The sequence below is a fragment of the Erinaceus europaeus genome, chromosome 5 (assembly GCF_950295315.1).
Source record: "Erinaceus europaeus chromosome 5, mEriEur2.1, whole genome shotgun sequence".
Lineage (NCBI taxonomy): Eukaryota > Metazoa > Chordata > Mammalia > Eulipotyphla > Erinaceidae > Erinaceus > Erinaceus europaeus.
In genome coordinates, this window is record NC_080166.1 from 129,643,474 (window position 1) to 129,668,886 (window position 25,413).

Consider the following 25,413-nt stretch of genomic DNA (forward strand, 5'->3'; position numbering starts at 1 on the left):
GTCTGCTTCTGTGAAGCCTTTGCCGATGGTGGAACTATCTGGGGGGCACGTGTGGATTCTCTGGGAAGGGGAGTGACCCAATATGAGGTCTCAAAATCTCACTGTGTGCATATTGAGTGCTCCTGGGTTTTTCAGATAACGAGGTTGACATCGAGAGGCTTTCCAGACAGTTAGCCACACTACTCTAGTGTGGTAAGGTGATGGTAGGAACTCTGACTTGGTGTTTGTGTGTCAGCTATAACTTTTTCCCTTCTGACTGACACCCAGGGTAGGCGGACGTCTCATCTTTGTCTTACTGACAAGGGAGCTTCACACCATGACATCGGACACCTGTAAAGGTGCTCCAGCTTTTGGGGTGAAGTCAGGCAGCAGGTTCTGTAGGGGCTGGTGACTGACCTCATTGCTTTCCTGCCGAGTCAGCCTTATAGTTTCACTTGAGACCTTTAAGTCCTTCCTGGTGGAAGAAGGAAGTGAAATTTTAAAAATCACTTTTAGTTATTATTGGATAGGGACAGAGAGAAATAGAGAGGGGAGGAGGAGGTAGAGAGTAAAAGAGACAGAGAGACACCTGCAGCCACTGCTTCAACGCTCATGAAGCTTTCCCCCTGCAGGTGGGGACCAGGGGCTTGAACCCGGGTCCTTGTGCACTATAATGTGAGTGCTTAAGTAGGTCTGCCCTCAGGAAATGAGATTTGCATAATATTAAAGCTCGGATGTTTATGAGTCGTGTTACCTATTCAGGTCTGGATTAGGGTCTCACGTGTGACATTATAATAATGTCAGCATGAGCACTGATTTTGGGGCCAGGGGGGTGTTGTTTCCCCGGAACATTTCCTAAGCTCTTTCTCTGAGAGGAGGAGATCCTTCCTGTCGCCGTCTAGCCTGTCGGAGTGGCCATGTTTCACACGGTCTGTGGGCTGAGTCCGGTGTCTCTGTGGGGGCCGTTCCCAGCTCTGCGAAGACAGCTTTTAACTTTCTTCAGCAGCCATGAAGCTCACTGTTGGAATGTTGTACGTTCTCACATAATAAGGCTTAGATTTTTGTTTGGTTTGGCAGTAGACTTCTGTTTAGCATTTCTTTAATCTATTCATTCTGATAGCTGACGGCTCTGTGAGCAATTTCTGATGAATTTACTGCCGTCATAAAAACAAAAACAAAAGAAAACAACAAATCCCCTTGCATTTGTTCTATCCCAACATGCAAAAAAAAAAAAAGTGAATTTTTAGCCAGTGATTGAATTTTTGTCTTTGTTAGAGTCCCCCACCTACAGACACACACACACACCACCACCACCACCACCACCACCACCACCACCACCACCACCACCACCACCACCACCACCACCATTTTCTGGAAGAAATAAAACAATTCATATCCTAGATCTAAAGCCTCATTAAAATTGCTTATGCCCTGTTGCAGGCATTTTAAGTGGGCCATCTGTCTAAACATCTCTCCCCCCTTTTTTTTCTGATCATTTCCTCGACTTATTCATAAGCCATAGGAAGGCTCCTTTGTAGTCTCCATGTAGCTGGTCCTGTCTACCCCCTCTGAATACATCTGTGTGCTGGCATAACATATCTTTTCACCATGCTGAAAATTCTCTGAACTTGGCGCAGATGAATGACCCACTTTTCTGAAGGCCTTTTTCTTCCTGCGAAGATTTGTATGCAGAAGCTGACCCTGGGGGGCGATGGAATGCCGCATTTTATTCCTGATCATTTTCCAGCCCACCCACTGGGAGAGTTATGATGAAGGATTGCTTAATGATTCTTTGACCACTAACATTGTTTTAACTCACTCTTTCACTCCTCAATTGGCAACGACCCTGCCGAAAACCCGGCTTTTTCAGAGTCTGGCAATACGTTTTTTTTTTTTTTTTTTTGCAGGGTCTGTGATCTTTGAGAGCTAAGGCGACTTGCTGTTCTTTTTCATTTCCTTAGAGTCTGCTTAAGAAGTGACATGGGATAGCCATGTATCTGAATTCCTATTGCTTGCAGAGGAATCCCCCCCTCAGTAAAATGTTCCAGGAAGTGAAATATGTTCTTACTAGGAGTGTCTTCAACCATCACTGGGCAGTTTTTGTCGTTCTTGTTGTTGTTTGTTTTTCTTTAACCGTAACATACAGAAAGCTGTACTTTTGTCAGACAAAGTTCATTCTGGTTGGCTGATGGTGATCAAAGTGGACAGGCCTGACTGAGAGCTATTATCGGCTTTATTTTGTGAGTAACTAGTGCGAATGTCTTCTTGCTGGGATTTTTTTTTGGGGGGGGGTGTTGCTTGGCTTTGGAAGGAATAGCTTTACTGATACAGACTTTGCAGCGAACCCAGAAATTGCAGATGAAAACTTTTGGTCAGTTGATGCCCTCTCTCAGAATAGCTGTTGTTGTGTATCATCAAGGTCTCAGGTCTGCTGAGTGAAGTTCGAAAACTTCTGAGAGCGGCTTTGAAGAATCTACTCTGTGGCTCTTTTGAATTAAATATAGAAATAAGATTCTGAAATTTAAATGAAGCTTGAGGTGTGCGTTACCACTGTAAACGTGTTCACGCTGGTGAAAGCACGGTCAGTGTTTTAACACCGTTATCATTAGTGTGGCGTCAAAGCTTTTTCCAGAAATAGAACCTCTGTATTCTTAGGTTGGGTTGTATTACCTTTATTTATAGTTTATTATCATTTCTTTTCACTGCAAAGCTAATTTATATGGGTTTTTGTTTAAGAGCAAAACTCCTTGTAAATGATGTGAGTCAAATCTGAACAAATTTTATTTGTGGGAGAGTAGACTCCCAGATATTCTGCCTCGGGCTACTTGTGTTGGTTACTCCAGGCCTGGCTTTCATGAGAAAACCAACCCCTTTGCTCTCTTCTGTGAAGTTATCCCTTGAGTAGAAATCTTAGGACCAGCGTGCTTACACTGCTACATGGCTGGTAAGAGAATGGACTGAGATTAGGCTGTAGCCAGTTCCAGCTCTTTCCACAGGCCCTTCCTGGAGCAGGTTATAACTTACATGGCAGCTGGGAAGACAGCATCATGGTTCTGCAAAAGTCTTTCATGCCTGAGTCTCTGATGTCCCAGGTTTAATCCCCAGCACCACCATAAGCCAGAACTGAGCAGGGCTGTGGTGTGTTCCTCTCCCTCTCCCTCTCCCTCCCCCTCCCCCTCCCCCTCCCCCTCCCCCTCTCCCTTTCCCTCCCCCTCCCCATTTCCCCTCCCCTCCCCCTCTCACTCCTGGTCCACCTCTCCCTCTCCCTGTCTGTTCTTACCCCCCCCCCGTCTGTGCTTTTTCTCTCACTGTATCTTTCTCTCTCTCTCTCTGACTAAATAATAAATAAGTAAAATAACTTAAATGGAATGATGGGAAAATAGTGGCTAGGTCTTGTGGAAGGGTGACTGTCTCACTAATTCTGATTACTTTTTTTTTTTAAAAAGAAACAACTTTAAAATGATCTTTATTTATTTATTGGGTGGAGACAGCCAGAAATTGATTATTGGATAGAGACAGCCAGAGATTGAGAGGGTAGTGGTGATAGGGAGAGAGAGAGAGAGACATTTGACAGCACTGCTTCACCACTCGCAAAGCTTTCCCCTTGCAATTGCGGACTGGGGGCATGAACCGGGGTCCTTGTGCATTGTGACATGTGTGCTCAACCAGGTCTGCCACCAGCTGGCCCCTCTAAGACTACTTTCTGTGGGTAAATGCATTTTGGTGGTGTCCCCATGGAAGCAGAAGTGTGTAGCACAGCCCGGAAAGTTCCCATCAGTCAGAGTGGTGGAGTTGGAGAGCATAGGACTTCCAGGTGTGACACCCCAAGTTCAATCCCCAGCACGGAGTATGATAGTAAAATGATATGATTCTCTCTTGGTCTCATTAAATACACTTTAAAAAATTATTTTGGGAGTCGGGCCGTAGCGCAGTGGGTTAAGTGCACGTGGCACAAAGCGCAAGGACCTCCAGCATAAGGATCCCGGTTCGAGCCCCCAGCTCCCCACCTGTAGGGGAGTTGCTTCACAGGCGGTGAGGCAGGTCTGCAGGTGTCTATCTTTCTCTCCCCCTCTCTGACTTCCTCTCCTCTCTCCATTTCTCTCTGTTCTGTCCAACAACTACAACAACAATGAAAAACAACAAGGGCAACAAAAAGGGAAAAATAAAAAAAATATTTATTTTAATGAGGGAGAAAGGGTGGGGGGAGCGTAAGCACTGCTCAGCTCTGGTTTACAGTGGTGTTGGGGATTGAGCCTGGGATGTCAGAGGTCTCTCTCTCTCTGCTTTTTTTTTTTTCTGAGACTTAAAGGAAAAATAAACAGTAATTTGCCAAGAACAATGATACCGTGCAGGCATGAATCAGTAAAGAAAGTCAACTGAAAAAGAGGTAAGGGCCTCCACATGGATTGAAAAGGGGCCCTTCCCTTGGGTCACTGAATCGTGAAGATGAATCACACAGAAAGTGGCCAGGAGAGCCCTGAAGTTTGTCCTGTCGTCTGGGTCAGGCATAAATACCCTTCTTGAAAAAACTATCTGTCGTTTGAGAAACAGTTTATGAGACAGGACATAAATATTCTCCAAGGGGGGAAAATCTGTCGTTTGAGAAGCAGAGGAGAGAACATCTAAAATTTCCAGAAAACAGTTTCCATTTTCGTGGGGGGAGGGGTCACATAGGATGCAGGTCTAGAGCCGAGACTCGCCATAACTGTGTAAGTTAGAAACTACACATCTCCGTGGGTTTTTAAAAATTCACTTCTGGATGCAGATGCGTTATTATCTTCTTGTGACATGTAAGGAATCTAAAGCTTGAAAACAATTTAGTCCAGGTCAGGGCTGTGTGGAGTTAACACTTGAGAGAGTTGCAGGCTCAGGAAAGGGAACAGCACAGCAGAACCACAAGTTTTTGTTTTTTTTCACTGCATATGAAATCATATTTAGCAGTCTGAGTTTAGAGTTTGGCATGAGGCTGTGAGTTCAATTCCTGACGTAGTATGTGCTAGAGTGATGCTCTCGGGCCCCTTCCTCCTCGTCCTCCTCCTCCTCCCTCTCATTGATAAGTAAGTAAATGTTAAAAATTACATTCATTCTCTACCAGAATTTATTGAGTGTACAGTAGTATTGTATTGACCCTCCCTCCCAAATAGCAACAACAATGTACTTATCTTAATTAAAGAACACTTTATGGGCAGGGGTTAGATAGCATAATGATTATGCAAAGAAACTCTCATGCCTGAGTTTCCAAAGTTCCAGGTTCAGTTCCCTCTAACCACCATAAGCCAGAGTTGAGCAGTGCCCTGGTAAAAACAAACAAACAAATAAAAACATATATATATATATATGTATATATATATATATATAGAGAGAGAGAGAGAGAGAGAAAGAGAGAGAGAGAAAGGGGGGGAGGGAGAGAGAACATCTTATTGTTTAAAAAAAGTTAATGGGCAGTTGAGGTGTTTTTTTTTCCCTCCAGGGTTATCTCTGGGGCTCAGTGGCTACGCTACAAATCCACTGCTCTTGGCGTCTGTTCCCCCCTTTTTTTCCCCTTTCTTTTTCTTTGATAGGACAAAGAAACTTGTAAGGGGAGGGGATAGAGAGGGAGAGGAAGATAGATACCTGCAGACCTGCTTCATCGCTCATGAAGCATCCCTTCTGCAGGTGGGTACCAGGGGTTTGAACCCCGGCCCTTGGTCACTGTAATGTGTGTACTTAACCAGGTGTGCCACTGCCTGGCCTCCTAACCATGACTTTCTAAAATTGAACATGGGGAGAATCCCTTTGAACTTTAAGAGTGTCTATAGATTTCTTTTCCAGAACTCTGACTTAAGCTAGAGTATGGATCCTACCTGGTCAGTGCTTACTTAGCACATGTCACAGCAGAACTACAAGTAAAATAAAATAACATTTAAAATGTAGTTAATTCAGAATTAATTCAGAAGTTAGTCCACAAATCATGCTTTTGTGACGTGGTAAGAAACTTTTCTAGAATGTTCTGCTTGGCCCAATTTTCTCCAGATCCTAGAATGTTGATCCTGCTCATGAACCCCGTGTGAAAAGCATCATTTTGGGGGTCTCTCCCTAGGTGGGAATAAGCACTAGTGTTTTTTAATTTTTGTAGGTATAAGAACTAGGATCCTGTATATGTGTCCTGGCGGAGTTAATGATAAATTAAATGCCAAACACTTGGTATTATTAATCACCAAAGTACATAAAAATTGTGTTACTTGCCTTATTATTCTCCTCTCCTTGACTCTAGCATTCACCAACAGGAAGTAAAAAAGGGGGGTGCTGAGTGGTGGTGCACCTGGCTGAGCGCACACATTACAGCGCACAGGGACTCAGGTTCAAGCCCCCCATCCCCACCGGCAGGGGGAAAGCTTCATGAGTGGTATAACAGGGCTGCAGGTGTCTCTCTGTCTCTCTCCTTCTCTATCTCCCCCTTCCCTGTCGATTTCTGCCTGTCTCTATCCAATAAATAAAGGTAGTAAAAATAAATTAAAAGCATTTATGAAAAAAATCTTTATTAGTGATTTACAGGTAGAGGTGTAACTCCACACTAGGTCACTGATAGAGGCTGACTATATCAGTCTACTTCTTGGTCTTTTTTGCCCGTTTTAATCACTTCTATGGTCCTGATTTCACTTTTTTTCTTTTTTTTTTTTTAATATTCCCTTTTGTTGCCCTTTTTTATTGTTGTAGTTATTATTGTTTTTGTTATTGATGTCATTGTTGTTGGATAGGACAGAGAGAAATGGAGAGACGAGGGGAACACAGAGAAGGGGAGAGAAAGACAGACACCTGCAGACCTGCTTCACTGCCTGCAGGTGGAGAGCCGGGGGCTTGAACCAGGATCCTTCCGCCGGTTTTTTCTTTTCTTCCAAAGACAAACTGAACTGGGGAAACCCCTTCACCTGGTAGAGAGCATGCCTTCCCCAGCACCTAATGGGAGTACCATGGACAGCACCAAGGGGCTTCAGTGAATAGAGGAGGAGTCTCCTTCTCTAAAACGAATTTACAAGTCGGGGCATAATTCCACACCATTCCCACCATCAGTTTTTTTTTTTTTTTTTTTTAAACCAGAGCACTGCTCAGCTCTGGCTTATGGTAGTGAGGAGGATTGAACTTGGGACTTTGGAGCTTCAGGCATGAGAGTCTCTTTGCCTAACTATTATGCTATCTACCCCTGCCCACCCCCAGAGTTCTTTTATGTATAAAAAAATATAAAACAAAGGCCTAGAGTCGCCAGCCAGCACCAGTACATAGCATTCATTCTCCTGTGCAACATTGAAAAAAAAAAGACAGGAGTCCGATGGTAGCGCAGCGGGTTAAGCGCAGGTGGCTCAAAGCGCAAAGCGCAAGGACCGGCTCAAGGATCCCAGTTCGAGCCGCTGGCTCCCCACCTGCAGGGGAGTCGCTTCACAGGTGGTGAAGCAGGTTTGCGGGTGTCTGTCTTTCTCTCCCCCATCTCTCTCCATTTCTCTCTATCCTATCTAATGACATAAATAACAACAACAATAACTACATCAACAATAAAAAACAAGGGCAACAAAAGGGAAAATAAATTAGTATTAAAAATTTTTTAAAAAGAATTAGGAAAAAAAACTTAAAAAAAAAAAAGACACAAAACCACCTTTCAGAATGAAATGTCCAAGGGCCTGCACAGCAGTTTACTTGGAGACCATACTGCTTTGTCACGGGTCCGAGCCGGGTCGTAAACAAGCCAATAAATATGGGGGGCTAAGGACAGGATGATGGCTGTCACACAAGCCGCTGCACTGAAGGCAGTTTTGGCACTGTGGTTTCTTTCACTCTCTTAAAAAATAAAATAAAATATTCTGAAATGTGGTCTTCGGAAAGTTTGCCACTGCAGACTTGAAGTCAGAGGGAAATCCGTTTCCCCCCACGAGAGAGTAATGCCAAATGATGACCGTTTTCTCCCCTGTTTTAGGGTGCCTGCAGTAAAGACCCAGGTGTGCAAGTGGGAGCTCTCCGTGAAACTGCACGATGCAGCCCACACCATCACCGCCTCACACAGCGGACCCACATTCTCGGTGAGTGAGTGCCGTCCATGCCCTGTGTCCCCCCTCCGCTGGTCAGAGCCTCCCATGCTGTGGGGTGCAGGGCTGCTGAATAGCAAATGTACCCTAGAAGCTGCGTTCCAAGCACACTTCTGCCCTGACCTGGTTCATTTTTGTTTTTTTCCCATGGAGAAGTAAGAGTTGGTTTTGTTACATGAACTGAGTATCTTCAATTATAATCCAAGCCTAGGGAGCAGTGGGAGGTCACCATTCCTTTAAAAACAAACAGTGTCAAGCGTCCTATGACACTTTCCTGACGTTTCCCATTGTGGAGATGCTCTCCAGCCGTGATTTCGCCTTATGGGATGCTTGCTCCTTTTGCTCAGAAAACCGTAGACTCAACTCTCATCCCCCCTACATGCAGTTACCCTACAGCTTAGTGTGCACACCATGGTAAGAGCGACATGCTTAAGTCCTATTGTGGAGATTGCCAGAAAAATCCTATAGTTACTGTTTTGTAAAATACTCTACTTATGGGCAGGTGCAGATAGCATAATGGTTATTTATACAAAGAGATTTACATGCCTCAGGATCTAAATTCCCAGGTTCAACCCCATGCACCACCATAAACCAGAGCTGAGCAGTGCTCTGATCAAACACAAGCAAACACAATTATATGCGTTTATTCATCTATTGTATAGAGAAGATAGGAGAATAGCACTGCTTCACCACTTGTGAAACTTTCCCCCTTCAGGTGGGGACAAGGGGCTTGAACCTGTGTCCTTGTGCACTGTAACATGTGTGCTCAACTGTGTTGTTGTTCGCGGGCTGCGGAGAAGAGAGAGAGGAGGGGTCTGGAGCGAAGAGGAAACACAAATCTTTATTTGTGCTGGCACCTCAGAGTTGGGTGCTAGAGAGGCAGGTTGGGCCACGTGGAGGTAGCGAAAATGGCCGCCTCACGCAGTAACCTTTCCTGCGTCTGAACACTGGAGTGAAGCACTGGCAAGAGAGCGAGGTGCGGAAGAAGAAGGGCTTTTATAGGAGCAGCTTTCACGAGAATGGGAAGGGGGAGGAGTAACCATAGCACTCCAGGATAGGATGATAACTCTCAGGAGAATGGGAAGGGGGAGGAATGACCACAGCACTCCAGGATAGGATGATAACTCTCAGGAGAATGGGAGGGGGGAGGAGTGACCAAAGCATTCCAGGTATCGCGGGAAATAGGCAATGCCCTGAGGGCACAACATGGCGGTCTCGCGGGAACTAGCAGTAGCCTGAGGGGACAACGTGGCAGATGTGACTGCATCGGCACAATTTCCCAGCAGAACTGGGTGTGCCACCACCCACCCGCTCCAAGAGTCACTATTTTAACTTGTACCTTTTTTTTCCTCTTAACTGTTAGTATGAACCCTCAGAAATTGTCAGATATTTGATATAATGAGTATGATTCTAATCAAGATGTCTCAAGACTAAGTTTTGCTGCAATTTATTTTTCTTTGGGGAGAAATGTGACTTTATTGAATTAAAAAAGGCATAAAATATCAAAACCCTGGGCTGGGGTAGATTACATAATGGTTATGCAAAGAAACTCCCATGCTTGAGGCTCCAAAGTTCCAGGTTCAATTCAGTCCCCTGCACCACCACAAGCCAGAGCTGAGCAGTGCTCTGGTATCTATCTATATCTATCTATATCTATCTATATCTATCTATCTATCTATCTATCTATCTGAACAATATAATTGCACCGAAATAAGACCTAATGTGGCCTGAGGAATGTGGGAATTTCTCGAGACCAGTTAGAAAATACCACAAGGCAAGAATTAGTGAGAATTCTTCTCTTTTCCTCGACGGACGAATACCTGTCTGCTGGTTGTCTACTAAATGCTCAGCTGTAACGCTGGAGAAGGTGGCATTTATATATGGTTGAGTCACAAGTAAGTCGGACGGACTCATGAATTAAGGGGACTCTCCTGGATGCCTTTACTACTTTTATTTTTAAGTGTCAACACTTTTCTTTTAATCATCCTTATTTATTTATCAGATAGAGAGCCAGAAAGTGAGAGGGGACGGGGTGCTAGAGAGGGAGAGAGACAGAGAGACAATTGCAGCCCTGCTTCACCACTCTAGCTTTCCCCCTTCTGGTGGGGACCAGTGGCTTGAACCTGAGTCCTTGCGCATTGTAACGTGTGCTCAACCAGGTGTGCTACCACCTGACTCCTCAACTTTTTGTTTTTAAACATTTTATTTATTTATTAATGGTAGAGGTGTGAGGAGAGAGGGAAGGAGGGAGGGAGACAGGCAGGGTGGGAGGGACAGAGAGAGAGAGAACCAGACATCCTTCTGGTATGTGCACTACTGGTATCAAATATGGAACCAACCCCATGCTTGAGAGCCCGGCTCCCTTAATTTCTAGAATATTATACCTGTAAGGGGTCTTGGTTTGTGTGACTATGTCTTTTTATTTCTCGGGAGTACTCTGCAGCATGGGGCTTGCACTGGGATCCTTGCATGGTCCTTGCACTTCGTACTATGTGCACTTTAAGCCGGTGTGCTACTACACAGCTTCCTAAAAATTTTTGAATTTATTAGTGGTATACAAGGTTATAAGATTACAGGGATATAGTTCCACACTGCATCCGCCATCAGAATTCTGTCCCCAACCGCCACCATTAAGCATCATAAGGGGCTGGGTGTGGTGCATGTGGTCAAATACACCTGTTACAGTACACAAGGACCCAGGTTTGAGCCCCCAATCCCTACCTGCAGGGGAAAAGCTTTGCAAGTGGTGAAGCAGGGCTGCAGGTGTTTTTCTATCTCTCTCCCTCTCTGTCTCCCTCTCCCCTCTCAATTTCTGTCTCTATCCAGTACAGATGATTAATATGTATCTATATATATATATATTAAAAAACATTGTATTTCTCCCAAAGGCTTAGAAACAGTTTACAGTTTCTTTGCTTTCTCTTGGAAGTCCATGTGTTTCACCTTCTCTATTCCATTTATAGACAAAATTATCCTGTAATTGACTTTTTTGCCTCCTCACTTTACTAAGCATAATCTCCAGTTTCATTCATTTTGTCCTGAAGGACACAATATCATCTTTTTTATTTTTAATTTTTAAAATTTTATTTATTCTCTTTTAAAATTTTAAAAAAATATTTATTTTCCCTTTTGTTGCCCTTGTTGTTTTTCATTGTTGTAGTAGTTATTATTGTTGTTATTGATGTCATTGTTGTAAAATAGGACAGAGAGAAATGGAGAGAGGAGGGGAGGACAGAGGGGGGAGAGAAAGACAGACACCTGCAGACCTGCTTCACCGCCTGGGAAGCGACTCCCCTGCAGGTGGGGAGCCGGGGGCTCAAACCCAGATCCTACGTCAGTCCTTGTTCTTCGTGCCACGTGCGCTTAACCCAACTCCCTTTTTGTTCTCTTTTGTTGCCCTTGTTGTTTTATTGTAGTTATTATTGCTGTTATTGATGTCATTGTTGTTGGATAGGACAGAGAGAAATGGAGAAAGAGAAAACAGAGGGGGAGAGAAAGACAGACACCTGCAGACCTGCTTCACCGCCTGTGAAGCGACTCCCGTGCAGGTGGGGAGTCAACGGCTCGAACCGGGATCCTTAAACAGGCCCTTGCACTTTATGCCTCCTGCGCTTAACCCGCTGGGCTACCGTCCGACTCCCATCTTTTTTTTTTTTAATTGTAGAATGATATTTCAGTGAATATATGTTCCATGACTTCTTTGTCCCATCATCTGTCTCTGGGATTCAGGTCGTTTCCATATTTTGGCTGTTGCAAAGAACACAGCTCTGAACATGGAGGCGCATATGTCCCTTCAAATCAGTGAGTTCAGGTGTGGGATGTATGCCTAGGAGTGATGTTGCTGGATCATGAGTCTGCATTTCTATTTGTCTAAGGACCCCTATACCATTCTCTGTGGGGGCTCTACCACTGTGCTTTCCCACCGGCAGTGTGTCCGAGCCTCTCTATCTGCACGTCCTCTCCAATGCTTGGCATCTCTTGGTTTGCTGATGTGCCAGCTCTTCTTACAGGCACGAGGCGCGGTCTCATTAGGCTCTGAATCTGCGTTTCTCTAGTGACGCGTGAAGGGAAGCATCCTCCATATGTCTGTAGACCGGATGTAGACCCTCTCTAGAAAGTACTGTCGTCTAAAGAACAAAATATTTGTTACTAGAAGATATTTCACTGGACCTGGTACTACACAGTTGCCTTAAGACATAGACTGCATGTGGTCCGGGAGGTAGCACAGTGGATAAAGCACTGGACTCTCAAGCATGAGGTCCTAAGTTCAGTCCCAAGCAGCGCATGCACCAGAGTGATGTCTGGTCTTTCTCTCTCTCCTCGTATCTTTCTCATAAAAAATATAAATAAATCTTAAACAAACAAAGAAATAGACTGTGAGGAAAAAAAGAACATACATTGTGATGAGCTTAGTGCTCCCACTCTTATTTTCTACTTGATCATTAAAAAAAAGAAAACTTTAAAAAATATTTATTTATTCTCTTTTGTTGCCCTTTTTTATTATTGAAGTTATTATTGTTATTGATGTTGTCACTATTGGATAGGACAGAGAGAAATGGAGAGAGGAGGGGAAGACAGAGAGGGGGAGAGAAAGACAGACATCTGCAGACCTGCTTCACCATCTGTGAAGCGACTCCCCTGCAGGTGGGGAGCCAAGGCTCGAACCGGGATCCTTAAGCTGGTCCTTGCGCTTTGTGCCATGTGCGCTTAACCCTCTGCGCTACGGCCCGACTACCAAGCAAACTTTTTTTTTTTTTTTTTTTTTTTGCTTCCAGGGTTATCACTGGGGCTCCATGTTGGCACTACAAATCCACTGTATCTTATGGCCTTTTTTTTTTTTTTTTCACTTTACTGGATAGGACATAGAGAAACTGAGAGAGGAGGAGAAGATAGAGTGGGGAAAGAAAGACAGACACCTGCAGACCTGCTTCACTTCTCGTGAAAATGTCCCCCCTGCAGGTGGAGAGCCGGGGCATCAAACCTGGATCCTTACTCGGGTCCTTGCACTTAGTACTATGTGTGCTTAACCGAATGCACCATTGTCTGGCCACAAAACAAAACCAAAACAAAACCTTTGTAAGTGGGTACTTACCCATACATCAGATTGAATAGCAATTTTCGTATATGAAATATCAAAGAAGAGTGACACAGTGATTCAGTAGTTTTTGCGAAAAGTCCGCTTTTTATCAATTCAGACCTTAACCTGACTGTCACTAGTGTCCCCAGTCACACCGGAAGTGGTCCTAGTAATCCGACACACTGGTTTTCAAAGCATTGCCTCCCTCAGTAAGCAGAGTGCCCAGATCACTTGCTGCAGGAGTTGCTTCTTTGGCCTTAATTCAGATTCCATGTTGGGAAGCTGGAGCCCTCTGGCCTGACAGCTCAAGAGATGTCCAATTTTTCTTGTCGAATAGCCTCCAGTTTCACTTTTCAGCTCCCAGGGGTAAACAGGGTTCTCTGAAAAACATGTCAAAACATAAATGCGAAACAAAACAAAATGAACAAACAAAAAACTACAAGTGCCTTTAAAATCTCACTGCTGATTGTACCTTTGGATGTACAAGCCTTAAATTATGATGTAATCTTGATCTGTTTTTTTTTAACTAATGTCTTGCAGTCCACAGTAAATACAATAGTCTGTACATGCATAACATTTCACAGTTTTCCAAATAACAGTACAATCCCCACTAGGTCCTCTGCCATCCTGTTCCAGGACCTGAACCCTCCAGGTGGGAGAAAATATTTTGTATGAATATGGCAAGGAATTCTGATCAAAATATATACAGAACTCCAACAGCTCCATAGCTACAAAAACAAATCAGTTCTAATATGGGCAAAAGATTAAAATAGACACTTGTCCAAAAAAGATAAACCAATCCGCCTGCACGTCTGTGAAGGATGCTCGAGTACCCACACCTTTGTTCACTAGGCAAGTGCAGAACTTCACCACATCTGGATGCCAGGTCACCTTCCTTAGATAGCCGCTACCAAAAATAACACCCAAAATAAGAAAATAAGAATTGCTGAGGATGCATAGAAATCAGCACCCACAGAGGTCTGGTTAAATATTAGGGTTTTCCTGACCCTCTGTTCAGTTCTCTCATGAGGACTTAACCTAGGGAATATTTTAAATCAGTATTTTTAGGCATTTATAGTCATGCTATATCATAGTATAGGTCTATCTTTATATTTCTTTTTTTTATCTTCCTTTTAAATTTTTATTTATTATTGGATAGAGACAGAGAGAATTTGGGGGGGAGGGAGATAGGGAGAGAGAGACAGAGAGACACCTGCAGCCCAGCTTCACCACTCATAAAGCTTTCCCCCCTGCAGGTGGGGACCAAGGGCTTGAACCTGGGTCCTTGTGCACTATAATGTGAGCACTTAACCAGGTGCACCACCGCCAGGTCCCATCTTTATATTTCTTAACATATATCTTATGTTAATATTTTCAAATAATTTCCCCAATTAGTATTTGCTGGGCTATTTCTCTCAGATCGAAGATGAATTAAATAAGAATATTTGTTGGTTTAACTTTTCTGCAAAAAAAAAAAAAATCTAGTGACATTAATCAAAGACCATGAAAAATATTTGTCATAGTTGGTCCATTAATTCCACTTGAAGAAATCTGTCCTAAGGAAGCAATGAAAAAGTGCCAGTATGAATGTATTATTGTGTTTGTGGGGGGGATAGGATGAGCCAGTACGCCTCAGAGGTACTCATGTAATTAATTTCCAGTTAGGTTGGAAGAGGGAAGAGTACCTTGGAGTTCATTAAAATACATCAACAAATGCCTTAATCGCCCTGCCTGCCACCAGTTTAGTCCCCGAGAAAGAAAGAAGAAAGCCTTCAGCTGCCCTGGGGGAAAGGAAAGATCTAGAGAGAGATGGAGAAGTTCCACTGGGGAGAGATGACTAATTAGTTACAACTTAGAATATGATTTATTTATAAGCCAGGCCTTACCTCAAAAGTCATAAAACAAATAAGTGAGGAAGGTCACTGGGGCGTGGTGAAAAAAAACCCCAGAAATGTCTTCTGTGGGTTAGTAAATCTAATTTGTGACTGGGGGAGTCCGTGTTTTCTCGGTGTGTTGGAACTCAGGAACATAGAATGGAGGATTCTCCTTGTCTTGTACCAGGTGATAATTATTTTGGGTACCCAGAGGTATTTTTCAGGAAGCAACTAATTGCTCTGGTTTCTCTTCCCTGAGTCAGTGTCTTCTCCCAAGTTCACCTCTTCACAGGCCTTATCTCTGACTGACATAGTGGCAAGCATCCAGGCCAGTGCCATTTGCATAACTTCAAGGCAAGTTTGGAAACTGAGGTTGAGGAAGACAGTCACTTTAGCCAAAGTCACTGAGCTTGTGAACGTAGAACTGAAGGTGAATTCTTATTCACCAGGTCCTTATTATTCCAAGATCCACGAAGACTTAAGAAATGCTTCGACTCCCAATAGGTGCTGAAAACCTGCTTGGCGGGGTCCAGGTGGTGGCGCACCTGGTTGAGCGCACGTGTTAGAATGCGCAAGGACCTAAGTTTGAGTCCCCCAGTCTCCACCCGCAGGGGGAAAGCTTCACAAGTGGTGAAGCAGGGCTGCAGGTGTCTCTCTGTCTCTCACCCTCTCTATCTCCCCCTTCCCTCTCAATTTCTGACTGTTTCTATCCAATAAATAAATAAGTATTAAAAAAAAGAAAGAAAGAAAGAAAGAAAGAAAGAAAGAAAGAAAGAAAGAAAGGAAGAAAGCAAGCTACTTGGCTCCGTGTGGCCTGTCTGAGGCACTTGTGAATGAAGTGAGCAGTGAAGAGTCTGAGTGCCATTGCTTTGAGAGACGTGAGGAGTAGACGGAATCTGTCCGTTTGTCATTGGGGTGGTGACCTCGTTTCAGTGACACTGTTTAGTCAGTGTCTTCCAAGACCTGCGACCTGGAGAGCCCTGCAGAGTCAGGAGAGAGGATTTCTTTTCTTTTCTTTTTTTTTTAATTTATAAAGTGGAAATACTAACAAGACCATAGGATAAGAGGGGTACAATTCCACACAATTCCCACATCAGAATGCCCCCCCTCCCCATAGCTCCTATTCTTTACCCCTCTGGGAGCATGGACCCAGGGTCATTGTGGGGTGTAGAAGGTGGAAGGTCTGGCTTCTGTAATTGCTTCCCCGCTGAACATGGGCATTGACAGGTCGATCCATACTTCCAGCCTGTCTAGGAGAGAGGATTTCTGACACCTCTGCTATCAGTGGAAGGCCGCAAGGACAAGTGGAATGAGAGAGAGAGAGAGAGAGATGGAGCTCATTCAAGGGGTGGGGCTATAAAGGCAAAATGGATTTTAAAAGTGTTCTTTACAGGTTGTATTGTTATATGGAAAACTGGCAAATGTTATGCATGTAGAAACTATTGTATTTACTATCAAATGTAAAACATTAATTCCCCAATAAAGAAATTTTAAAAAAGTGTTCTTTACCAAAGAAGAACATGACTTCAGTACTTTTAAAAATATTTTATATTTGGGGGTCGGGCAGTAGCACAGCGGGTTAAGTGCACATGGTGCGAAGGGTAAGGCCCAGCATAAGGATCCCCACCTGCAGGGGAGTCGCTTCACAGGCGGTAAAGCAGGTCTGCAGGTGTTTGTCTTTCTCTCCCCCTCCCTTTCTTCCCCTCCTCTCTCCATTTCTCTCTGTCCTATCCGACAACAACAACAACATTAGTAACAACAATAATAACCACAACAGTGATAAAACAGCAAGGGCAACAAAAGGGGAAAAAATAGCCTCCAGGAGCAGTGGATTCGTGGTGCAGGCACTGAGCCTCAGCAATAACCCTGGAGGCAAAAAATAATCATGTTTATTTTGGGTAGAGATAGAAAATTTGAGAGTGAAGGGGGAGAGACAGAGAGACACCAGCTGCACTACTTCCCCGCTTATGAAGCTTCCCTCCCTTCAGGTGGGACCAGGGTTTGAACCTGTGTCCTTGCATGGGGTAACGTGTGTGTTGTAACAGGTGCGTCATCATCTAGTCTTAAGTGTATATGCTTTTTTTTTTTAAATCCCCGCTAGGCTTATTGCTGGGATTCGATGCCTGCACGAGAAATACAGCACTTCCATTGGCCACTTTTTTCCTTTTATTTATTTTTTTAAATTTCTTTTTATTTGATAGGACAGAGAGAAGTTAAGGGGTGGGGTGGGGGGAGGATGCAGAGGGAGAAGCAGAGAGACACCTGTAGCATTGCTCCACGGCTCCTGAAACTTTCCCCTACAGGTGGTGACTGGGGGCTTGAACTTCATGGCAGTACCTGTGCTCTATCGAGTGTCCTACTGCCCAGCCTCCTGAAGGTCACAGCATCTAAAGGAATTGTGGGAGCCATCCTAGAGCCTTAATAAGTCATTGCCGCATACAAAGATTTGCGCAAAGTACACGTCTAGGAAGTAGACAATTAGAGATACTGCCTAACTCTCTGCCAGAAAGTGTTAGAATCTCACTACCTAGGACAGTGCTAATGTATTTTCCAGATCACTGGTAAACATTACACTTAGCAGTGACTTTATAGTTTTATCCAAGTAAGTTAATACTCTTTGAAGGCAATAAAAAGTTTGAGGTAAATCAGATTTTACATTCTAAAGAGTTTGCATTTGATTGTTATTATTACTATTAATTGATAGAGATAGCCAGAAATTGGGGCTGGGTGGTGGCTCACCAGGTTAAGCGCACATAGTAGGTCTGCAGGTGTCCATCTTTCTTTCCCTTCTTTATCTTCCCCTCTATTCTCTACTTCTGTCCTAGCCAATAAAAAAAAAGGGGGGGGGGAAGTCCACCAGGAGTAATGGATTCCTAGTGCTGGCACCTAGCCCCAGGGATAATCCTGGAGGCAAAAGAGAAAGAGAGAGAGCACCAGAAATTGAGAGGAAGAGGGAGATAGAGAGGGAGAGAGACAGAGAGACACCTGTAGCCCTGCTTCACCACTTGCGAAGCTTTCCCCCTCCAGGTGGGGGCGCTGGGAGGTTGAACCCGGGTCCTTGTGCATGTTAACATGTGTGTTCAAGCAGGTGCGCCACCACCAGGCCCCAATCGTTTGCACTTTTAATCTTGTTTTCTTGATGTTCGTATTGGCTCATATAAAATTGTCTCACCTTTCAATGCCTGTGGAGGAGGGAGGAATTGCTTGGTAGGATTCATATCACTGGAATCACCACCCTGTATTTTTCTTCTCAAGGAAGAATCTAGCGCACATGAGAATAAAGAATAATCATTAGGAGTCTGGCGGTAGCGCAGCAGGTTAAGCGCACGTGGCGCAAAGTGCAAAGACCAGGCGTAAGGATTCCAGTTCGAGTCCCCGGCTCCTCACCTGCAGGGGAGTCGCTTCACAGGCGGTGAGGCAGGTCTGCAGGTGTCTGTCTTTCTCTCCCCCTCTCTGTCTTCCCCTCCTCTCTCCATTTCTCTCTGTCTTATCTAACAACAACAATAACATCAGTAGCAACAACAACAATAATAACTACAACAATAAAATAAGGGCAACAAAAGGGAATAAATAAATATAGAAAATTATTATAAAAATCTGGCTTCATGTGGGCTATTATGACATATTTGAAATCTGGGCCTGGCTTCATGTGTGGCTATTATGACATATTTGAAATTATTATTTAATAATATCAATAAATAATAATTCCAGTATTTATTTATTTTTTAAAAAAATGTGTTCTGCACCTATGTCCAGTGGAGAAGCAATTATAGAAGCTGCCACCTTCCACCTTCTGCACCTCATAAAGAATTTTGGTCCAAATTCCCAGCAGGGTTAGAGGGATATGTTAGGGGAAGATAACCAGAGGACTCTGAGCCCAGAGAGAGAAGAGAGAAAAATATGGGAAGGACAGTCAGAAGTAGTAGTTGTGACTTAGTAAGAAAGAGAAGGCAGGGTTGTGGTGGGGGGGGGAGAAAAGGCAAATTTATAAATATAGGTAAAGAGTTAGAGAAATAACAGTCAGGCCCCTATCGGTGATCCTGGGAGAACTAACACAGTTTCCAATAGAGGGAATGGGGACACAGAACTCTGGTGGTGGGAAAGGTGTGGAATTAGGCCCCTGTTATCTTATGATTTTGTAAATCAGTATTAAATCACCAAAGAAAAACTTTAAAGCTTTCATTTTATTTCATTTCTTTAAAATTTATTTTCCCTTTTGTTGCCCTTGTTGTTTTTCATTGTTGTTGTCGTTATTGTTGTTGTTATTAATGTTGTCGTTGTTAGATAGGACAGAAATGGAGAGAGGAGGGGAAGACAGAGAGGGGGAGAGAAAGACAGACACCTGCAGACCTGCTTCACCGCCTGTGAAGCGACTCCCCTGCAGGTGGGGAGCTGGGGGCTCGAACTGGGATCCTCTCGCTGGTCCTCGCGCTTTGCATCACGCGCGCTTAACCGCCTCCGAAAACTTTTTATTTTAAAGATTATTTCTTTTTTAAAAAAATCTGTGTTCTGGAACACCATGCTTCTTTCTTCTTCTTCTTCCTCCTCCTCCTCCCCCCCCCTCCTCCCCCCCCCCCTCCTCCTCCTCCTCCTTTTTTTCCCTCGGAGAGTAACGTAGCTGGGTGTGCATTCAGCTCTAGGAGCTTATTCTGTTTGTCATTTCTACTAAGGGGGAATCTCTGGGGAGGACTAAATCACTACACTCTTCTGGTTTGCGCAGAATTTTCTCGGGATGGAGAAAACAGTAGGAAAATAGAAAGTCTTATCCCTTGTAGAAAAATTGAAAGTCTCATTCCTCCCTCCCTTCTCTTCTCCCTTTTCCCCTCCCTCCCTCTCCCCACAATGGGAGGAAACTCTAACTTCAGCAGCTGTGCAGTTAGCATTTGCTTGCGCTCTGCAATACAGCAGGAAAATAGTCCGAAGTTTGACTGTCCGGCTATTTACGGAGCTCGTTACCTACTGTTACATCTGCTGGTGCTCCTTAGGGAAGACAAGGAGCAGGTCAAGATGATACGGTGAGCTAGCTCACTGTCGCCGAGTACGGGAAGTTAGAAAGACTTCATGGAGCTGAGACAAAGCTGCTTTTTATTCCTGCTGGAGTCACATTGCAAACTCTGAATATGTAATCCCTGTATACCACTTCCTAGCCCAGACAGCGGTGTTTCAGACGGCTTTCTCCCTTTTTCCTTTTTGCTTTCTGTCCCTTCCCTTCTTTTCCCTTCCCCTTCCCTCTCCCCCTCCCCTCCCCCTCCCCTCCCCCTCCCCTCCCCCTCCCCTCCCCCTTCCCTCTCCCCCTCCCCTCCCCCTCCCCTCCCCCTCCCCCTTCCCTCCACCTTCCTTCTCCCTCCCCTTCCCCTCCCCTCCCCTTCCCCTCCCCCTCCCCTTCCCCCTCCCCTTCCTTCCCCCTCCCCTCCCCCCTCCCCTTCCCCCTCCCCTTCTTCCCCCTCCCCTCCCCCACCCTCCCCTCCGCTTCCCCCTCCCCTTCTTGCTTTCTGTCCCTTCTTTTCCCTTCCCCTTCCCTCTCCCCCTCCCCTCCCCCTCCCCCTCCCCTCCACCTTCCCTCCCCCTCCCCTTCCCTCTCCCCCTCCCCCTCCCCTCCCCCTCCCCCTTCCCTCCACCTTCCTTCTCCCTCCCCTTCCCCTCCCCCTCCCCTTCCCCTCCCCTCCCCCCTCCCCCCTCCTTCCCTTCCCCCTCCCCTCCCCTCCCCTCCCCTCCCCTTCCCCTCCCCTTCTTCCCCCTCCCCCTCCCTCCCCTCCCCTTTCCCCTCCCCTCCCCCTCCCCCCTCCCTCCTTCCCTTCCCCCTCCCCTCCCCTCCCCTCCCCTCCCCTTCCCCCTCCTCTTCTTCCCCCTCCCCTCCCCCTCCCTCCCCTCCCCTTTCCCCTCCCCTCCCCCCTCCCCCCTCCCTCCTTCCCTTCCCCCTCCCCTCCCCTCCCCTCCCCTCCCCTCCCCTCCCCTCCCCTTCCCTTCCTTTCCCTTCCTTTCCCTTCCCTTCCCTTTCTTTCCCTTCCCTTCCCTTCCCTTCCCTTCCCTTCCCTTCCCTTCCCTTCCCTTCCCTTCCCTTCCCTTCCCTCCCCTTCCCTTCCCCTTCTTCCTCCTCTTCTTCCTCCCTGTCTCATTCTCCTTCTTTCTTCTCCTTCCTCCTCCTCCTCCTCCTTCTCATTCTCTGAAGCCAACATGCTTTCAAAGTTCTGAGCTCCTCCTCCTGGCTTTTGTTAACCACTGGAGAGTCTGAACTGCATCTAACCTGGAAAGCCCAGTTTGCCCCTGGGGGTGACATCTGTGTAACCTATTGGCTCCCCACCTTTTCCACTCAGACTGATGCAGCACTCCTTGCAGTCTCCTTGCGTCTCCTGTCAGTCATCTTTAGGGCCCTAAGGAAAGGCGAGTCAGAGGAGCCACAGGCTGGACAGAACTTGGGGACAGATGATAAGACCCCAGGGCTGCAGCTCTGACTGTCCGGGGATGTGGAGAGGGCTCTCCAGCCTCGCTTCGGGGCGGGGGCGCAGTTCATACAAACAGCACCGTGGCAGTGCCTTCTCCTCGTGCGTCTCTGGCCCTGGAAGGTTTTGATGTCCTGCCTTTGAAACGTGGGGGGCAGGATTCTCACATGGATTTAATTAGACCTTCCTCGGACTGGGTGTTGGCCCCAGCAGCTGACAACTCATTGCATTCACCCATAACCAGAACCACCTTGCTTCAAACGGGCTTCTTCAAAGAAACGGGGGCTCGGGGGTCTGCGTTTGACTGCTTTTTGATGTTGGTTTCCCTTTAACTGCGCGGGCCTTATGTTTACACAACTGTTAGCGTGGTGAAGACAACAGAGCATCTTTCAGGATGAGCCCCGCACACTGGTGCTGGTGGGCGGCAGAAGGCGGCCTCTGGCTCCCACAGTGGCCGTGTGTTTGTGTCTGTGATTTCCGAGAGTCAGGAACCAGCAACGTAGGGCTGAGACTCGGAGTATGATTCTCCAAACTGAAAGGTGAAAGCCCAGTAACTGAATGTGTTCATCTGGGGAGTGCTTCCCTTCAGCAGACTGTCATTTTTACCACCCCCACCACCACCCCATCAAAAAAAAAAAAAGTGAAGCAACTAACATGAGTTGCCATCACTGACTGAGATACATGTCTGGATTTTCTCTGTCTGCTTCTAAGAAATGTGCTCAGGGGATTAAAACACATTCACTGAGGTAAAATTATACACCGGGGGAAAAAAAAGGAATGAAGGCCACTGCTCTGAGTTGGGGGTTTTCAAATAGTCTCTAAAGCTCCACACTTCATTCAAATGGCCCCTTGAATTTGCCCTGAGAATTATGCCTCTCTTCTCTTCCCTGTTGGCACGTCTAGGCTGGCATGGCTCATCATCAGGATAGCCCCCTCCTCCTCCTCTCTTCCTTGTCTCTTCCTCTCCTTCTCCTCCCTCTTCTCCTCCCCCTTCTCCTCCTCCTTCTCCTCTTTTTTTTTTTAACTGGGGCTCAATGCCAGCACTATGAATCCACCGCTCCCAGCAGCCATTTTTTCCCCTATTTATTATTGTTAGATAGGATAGAGAGAAATTGATGGGGAGGGAGATAGAGAGAGGGGAAGAAAAAGATAGACACCTGCAGACCTGCTTCACCACTTGTGAAGCATCCACCCTGCAGGTGGGGAGCTGGGGGTTTGGACCTGGGTCCCTGTACTTGATAATATGTTGGCTAAATGGTGTCAGGATGGTCAAGTGGTCTAAGATGCTGTGTTCAGGTAATATGTTGGCTTAACTGGGTGTGCCACTGCTCACCCCACCCCACCCCCAAACTTTTATCTTCTGAGCCCATGATTCTAACAGCATTTCAGAGGCCATGAGCTCTCCCAGAATCCTGGCCATGCATTGCGTTTGGGGTGAACTGTCCCCAGGGTTTGGAGGGCTGTACACTCTGAGGCCAGGTTTGCGTCTCTCAGTTTCCCCTATGGGTCGTTACATTTCGTTAAGATTCCTAGAAGAGCTTTTGAACTTTCTTAGGACTTGTTCCTTTTGTCTTTTTTTATTCTCTCTCTCTTCCTTTCTCTCTCCTTTCTCCCCTCCCTTCCTCTAGAAGATCCACTTAAAAGACTATTCACACTTTAAAAGAATTTTTTAAGAATTTAAAGGCTACTCACACTTACAGAGCCTACTGCAGTCTGCATCGCATCCTAACCCACAGACTCTCTGGGGTCTCTTATTTCCACATGCCTGTAAAATCTCTGCTTCTGTCTCTGCCTATGAACCCAACCGTATCTTTCTCTCCTCCTCTCTGTCTTCACCTCCTCTCCCAATTTCTCTCTGTCCTTTCCAACAACAATAACAGCAATAATAATAGCAACAGTAAACAACAAGGGCAACAAAAGGAAAGGAAAAAAAAAGCCCTCAGGAGCCGTGGATTCATAGTATTGGCACTGGGAATCGGGCGGTAGCGCAGCGGGTTAAGCGCAGGTGGTGCAAAGCACAATGACCGACATAAGGATTCCGGTTCAAGCCCCGGCTCCCCACCTGCAGGGGAGTCGCTTCACAGGTGGTGAAGCAGGTCTGCAGGTGTCTAGCTTTCTCTCCTCTTCTCTGTCTTCCCCTCCTCTCTCCATTTCTCTCTGTCCTATCCAACAACGATGACAACAATAATAACTACAACAATAAAACAACAAGGGCAACAAAAGGGAATAAATAAATATTAAAAATAGATAAATAAATAAATAAACATAGTGCTGGCACTGAGCCCCAGCGATAACCGTGGAGGCAAATAAAAATAAATAAAGCAGAACAAATTATTGACTAATCAAGAACCTAAAGGCAAGAATATAACAGATGAGTTTGGGGTTTCCATTTTGGAAAAGGCTAGTAGGTCTATTTCAGGGATAAACCAAGGGGCCTATGACTTTACTAATTTCTGCCTGAGCACAACAGCTAACATGCCGGTGGACCAAAAATATTGTCTGGAGAGATGGTGTCAGAGTTGGAAATAGGACTAGAAAGCTGGATCGGGGCAGACAGTAGCTCCCAAATACAGGATAGGTATATAAGTATCATTTTATATTGTTTTATTTTTTTTAAGATACAACTATATGTAAATAGCATTAAACGGCATAAATCACGATAAGGTCTTGTATGATACAGCAAATGCTAGCCATGGGATTTTCAAAGTAAACCAAATTCCCTAATAACTATCTGTTGCCTTCTAAACTCCAAGACAGCAGAACCCACCCCATTCTCCATGAAACCCGTATTTCTTCCAGTCCTGGAAACTCTGGGGCCTGGCTTGCCTTCCTGCAGGCTTCACTCAGGCCAGACCATTTGATTCTGAATCTGCTGGGCGCAACCAGATCAATGCAGCCAGTACCATCTCCACATGTTTCACTTCAGATTGTGTCCAGAGACACTAGGCGTAGAACGTCAATCCTTCAGCTCCAACACTCTGGTGCTCTAGCTCCTGGGACCCTCAATTCCATATCGGGTGGTGTACCTCCGAACAAAACCATAGAACCTAGATATAGATCAGGGCCCATGAGACAGAGCACATGTGCACATGTCCCCATAAGTTAGGGGAAAATAAACACCTTAAAGCGAAAGTGCCCGATAGTTTGCAGTGACCCCAAACAGCAAGCAAGTAGAAAGACCTAATAAAAAAAAAAGTATATTTTAATGAGGGGCCAGAACACTGCTCAGCTCTGATTTATGGTGGTGCTGGGGATTGAACCTGGGACCCCAAAGCCTCAGGCATGAAAGTCCTTTGCAGAGCCATGATGCTATCTCCCCAGCCCACAAAAAGGTTTTATTTTTACTTTTTTAATTTTTATTTATTTTTAGTTTATTTTATCTTTTTGCCTCCAGGGTTATTGCTGGGGCTGGATGCCTGCACCACAAGTCCACTGCTCCTGGAGGCTATTTTTTTCCCTTTTTTCTTGCCCTTGTTTTTTTTTTTTTTTAATCATTGTTGTGGTTATTATTATTATTGTTGTTATTGCTGTTGGATAGGACAGAGAGAAATTGAGAGGGGAAGGGAAGACAGAGGGGGGAGAGAAAGACAGACACCTGCAGACCTGCTTCACCACCCTTGAAAGGACCCCCCCCGTAGGTGGGGAGCTGGGGGCTTGAACCGGGATACTTATGCCAGTCCTTGTACTTTGCGCCATGTGCGCTTAACCCACTGTGCTACCGCCTGACCCCCCCTTTTAAAATTTTTATTTATAAGATGGCAATATTGACAAGGCCATAGGACAAGAGGGGTACAATTCCCACCACCAGAACTCCCTATCCCATCTACCTCCCCACCCCCCTTGAAAGCTCATCTATTCTTTATCGCCTCTGGGAGCATGGACCCAGGAGCATTATGGGGTGCAGAAGGTGGAAGTTCTCGCTTCTGTAGTTGCTTCCCTGCTGAATATGGTTGATGGCAGGTCGATCCATACTCCCAGTCTGTCTTTCT

General features: G+C 45.5%; 1 protein-coding gene across 3 annotated transcripts in view; it reads left to right on the plus strand.

Annotated features, from left to right (window-relative positions):
- Positions 1 to 25,413, plus strand: part of PCCA (propionyl-CoA carboxylase subunit alpha) — a 351,955-nt gene that overhangs the window by 204,757 nt on the left and 121,785 nt on the right. For all 3 annotated transcript variants that reach the window (XM_060191819.1, XM_060191818.1, XM_060191817.1), the window contains one exon: positions 7,925 to 8,027. In XM_060191819.1, coding sequence (XP_060047802.1) covers positions 7,925 to 8,027 — 103 coding nt within the window. The remainder of the gene's footprint in view (positions 1 to 7,924; positions 8,028 to 25,413) is intronic.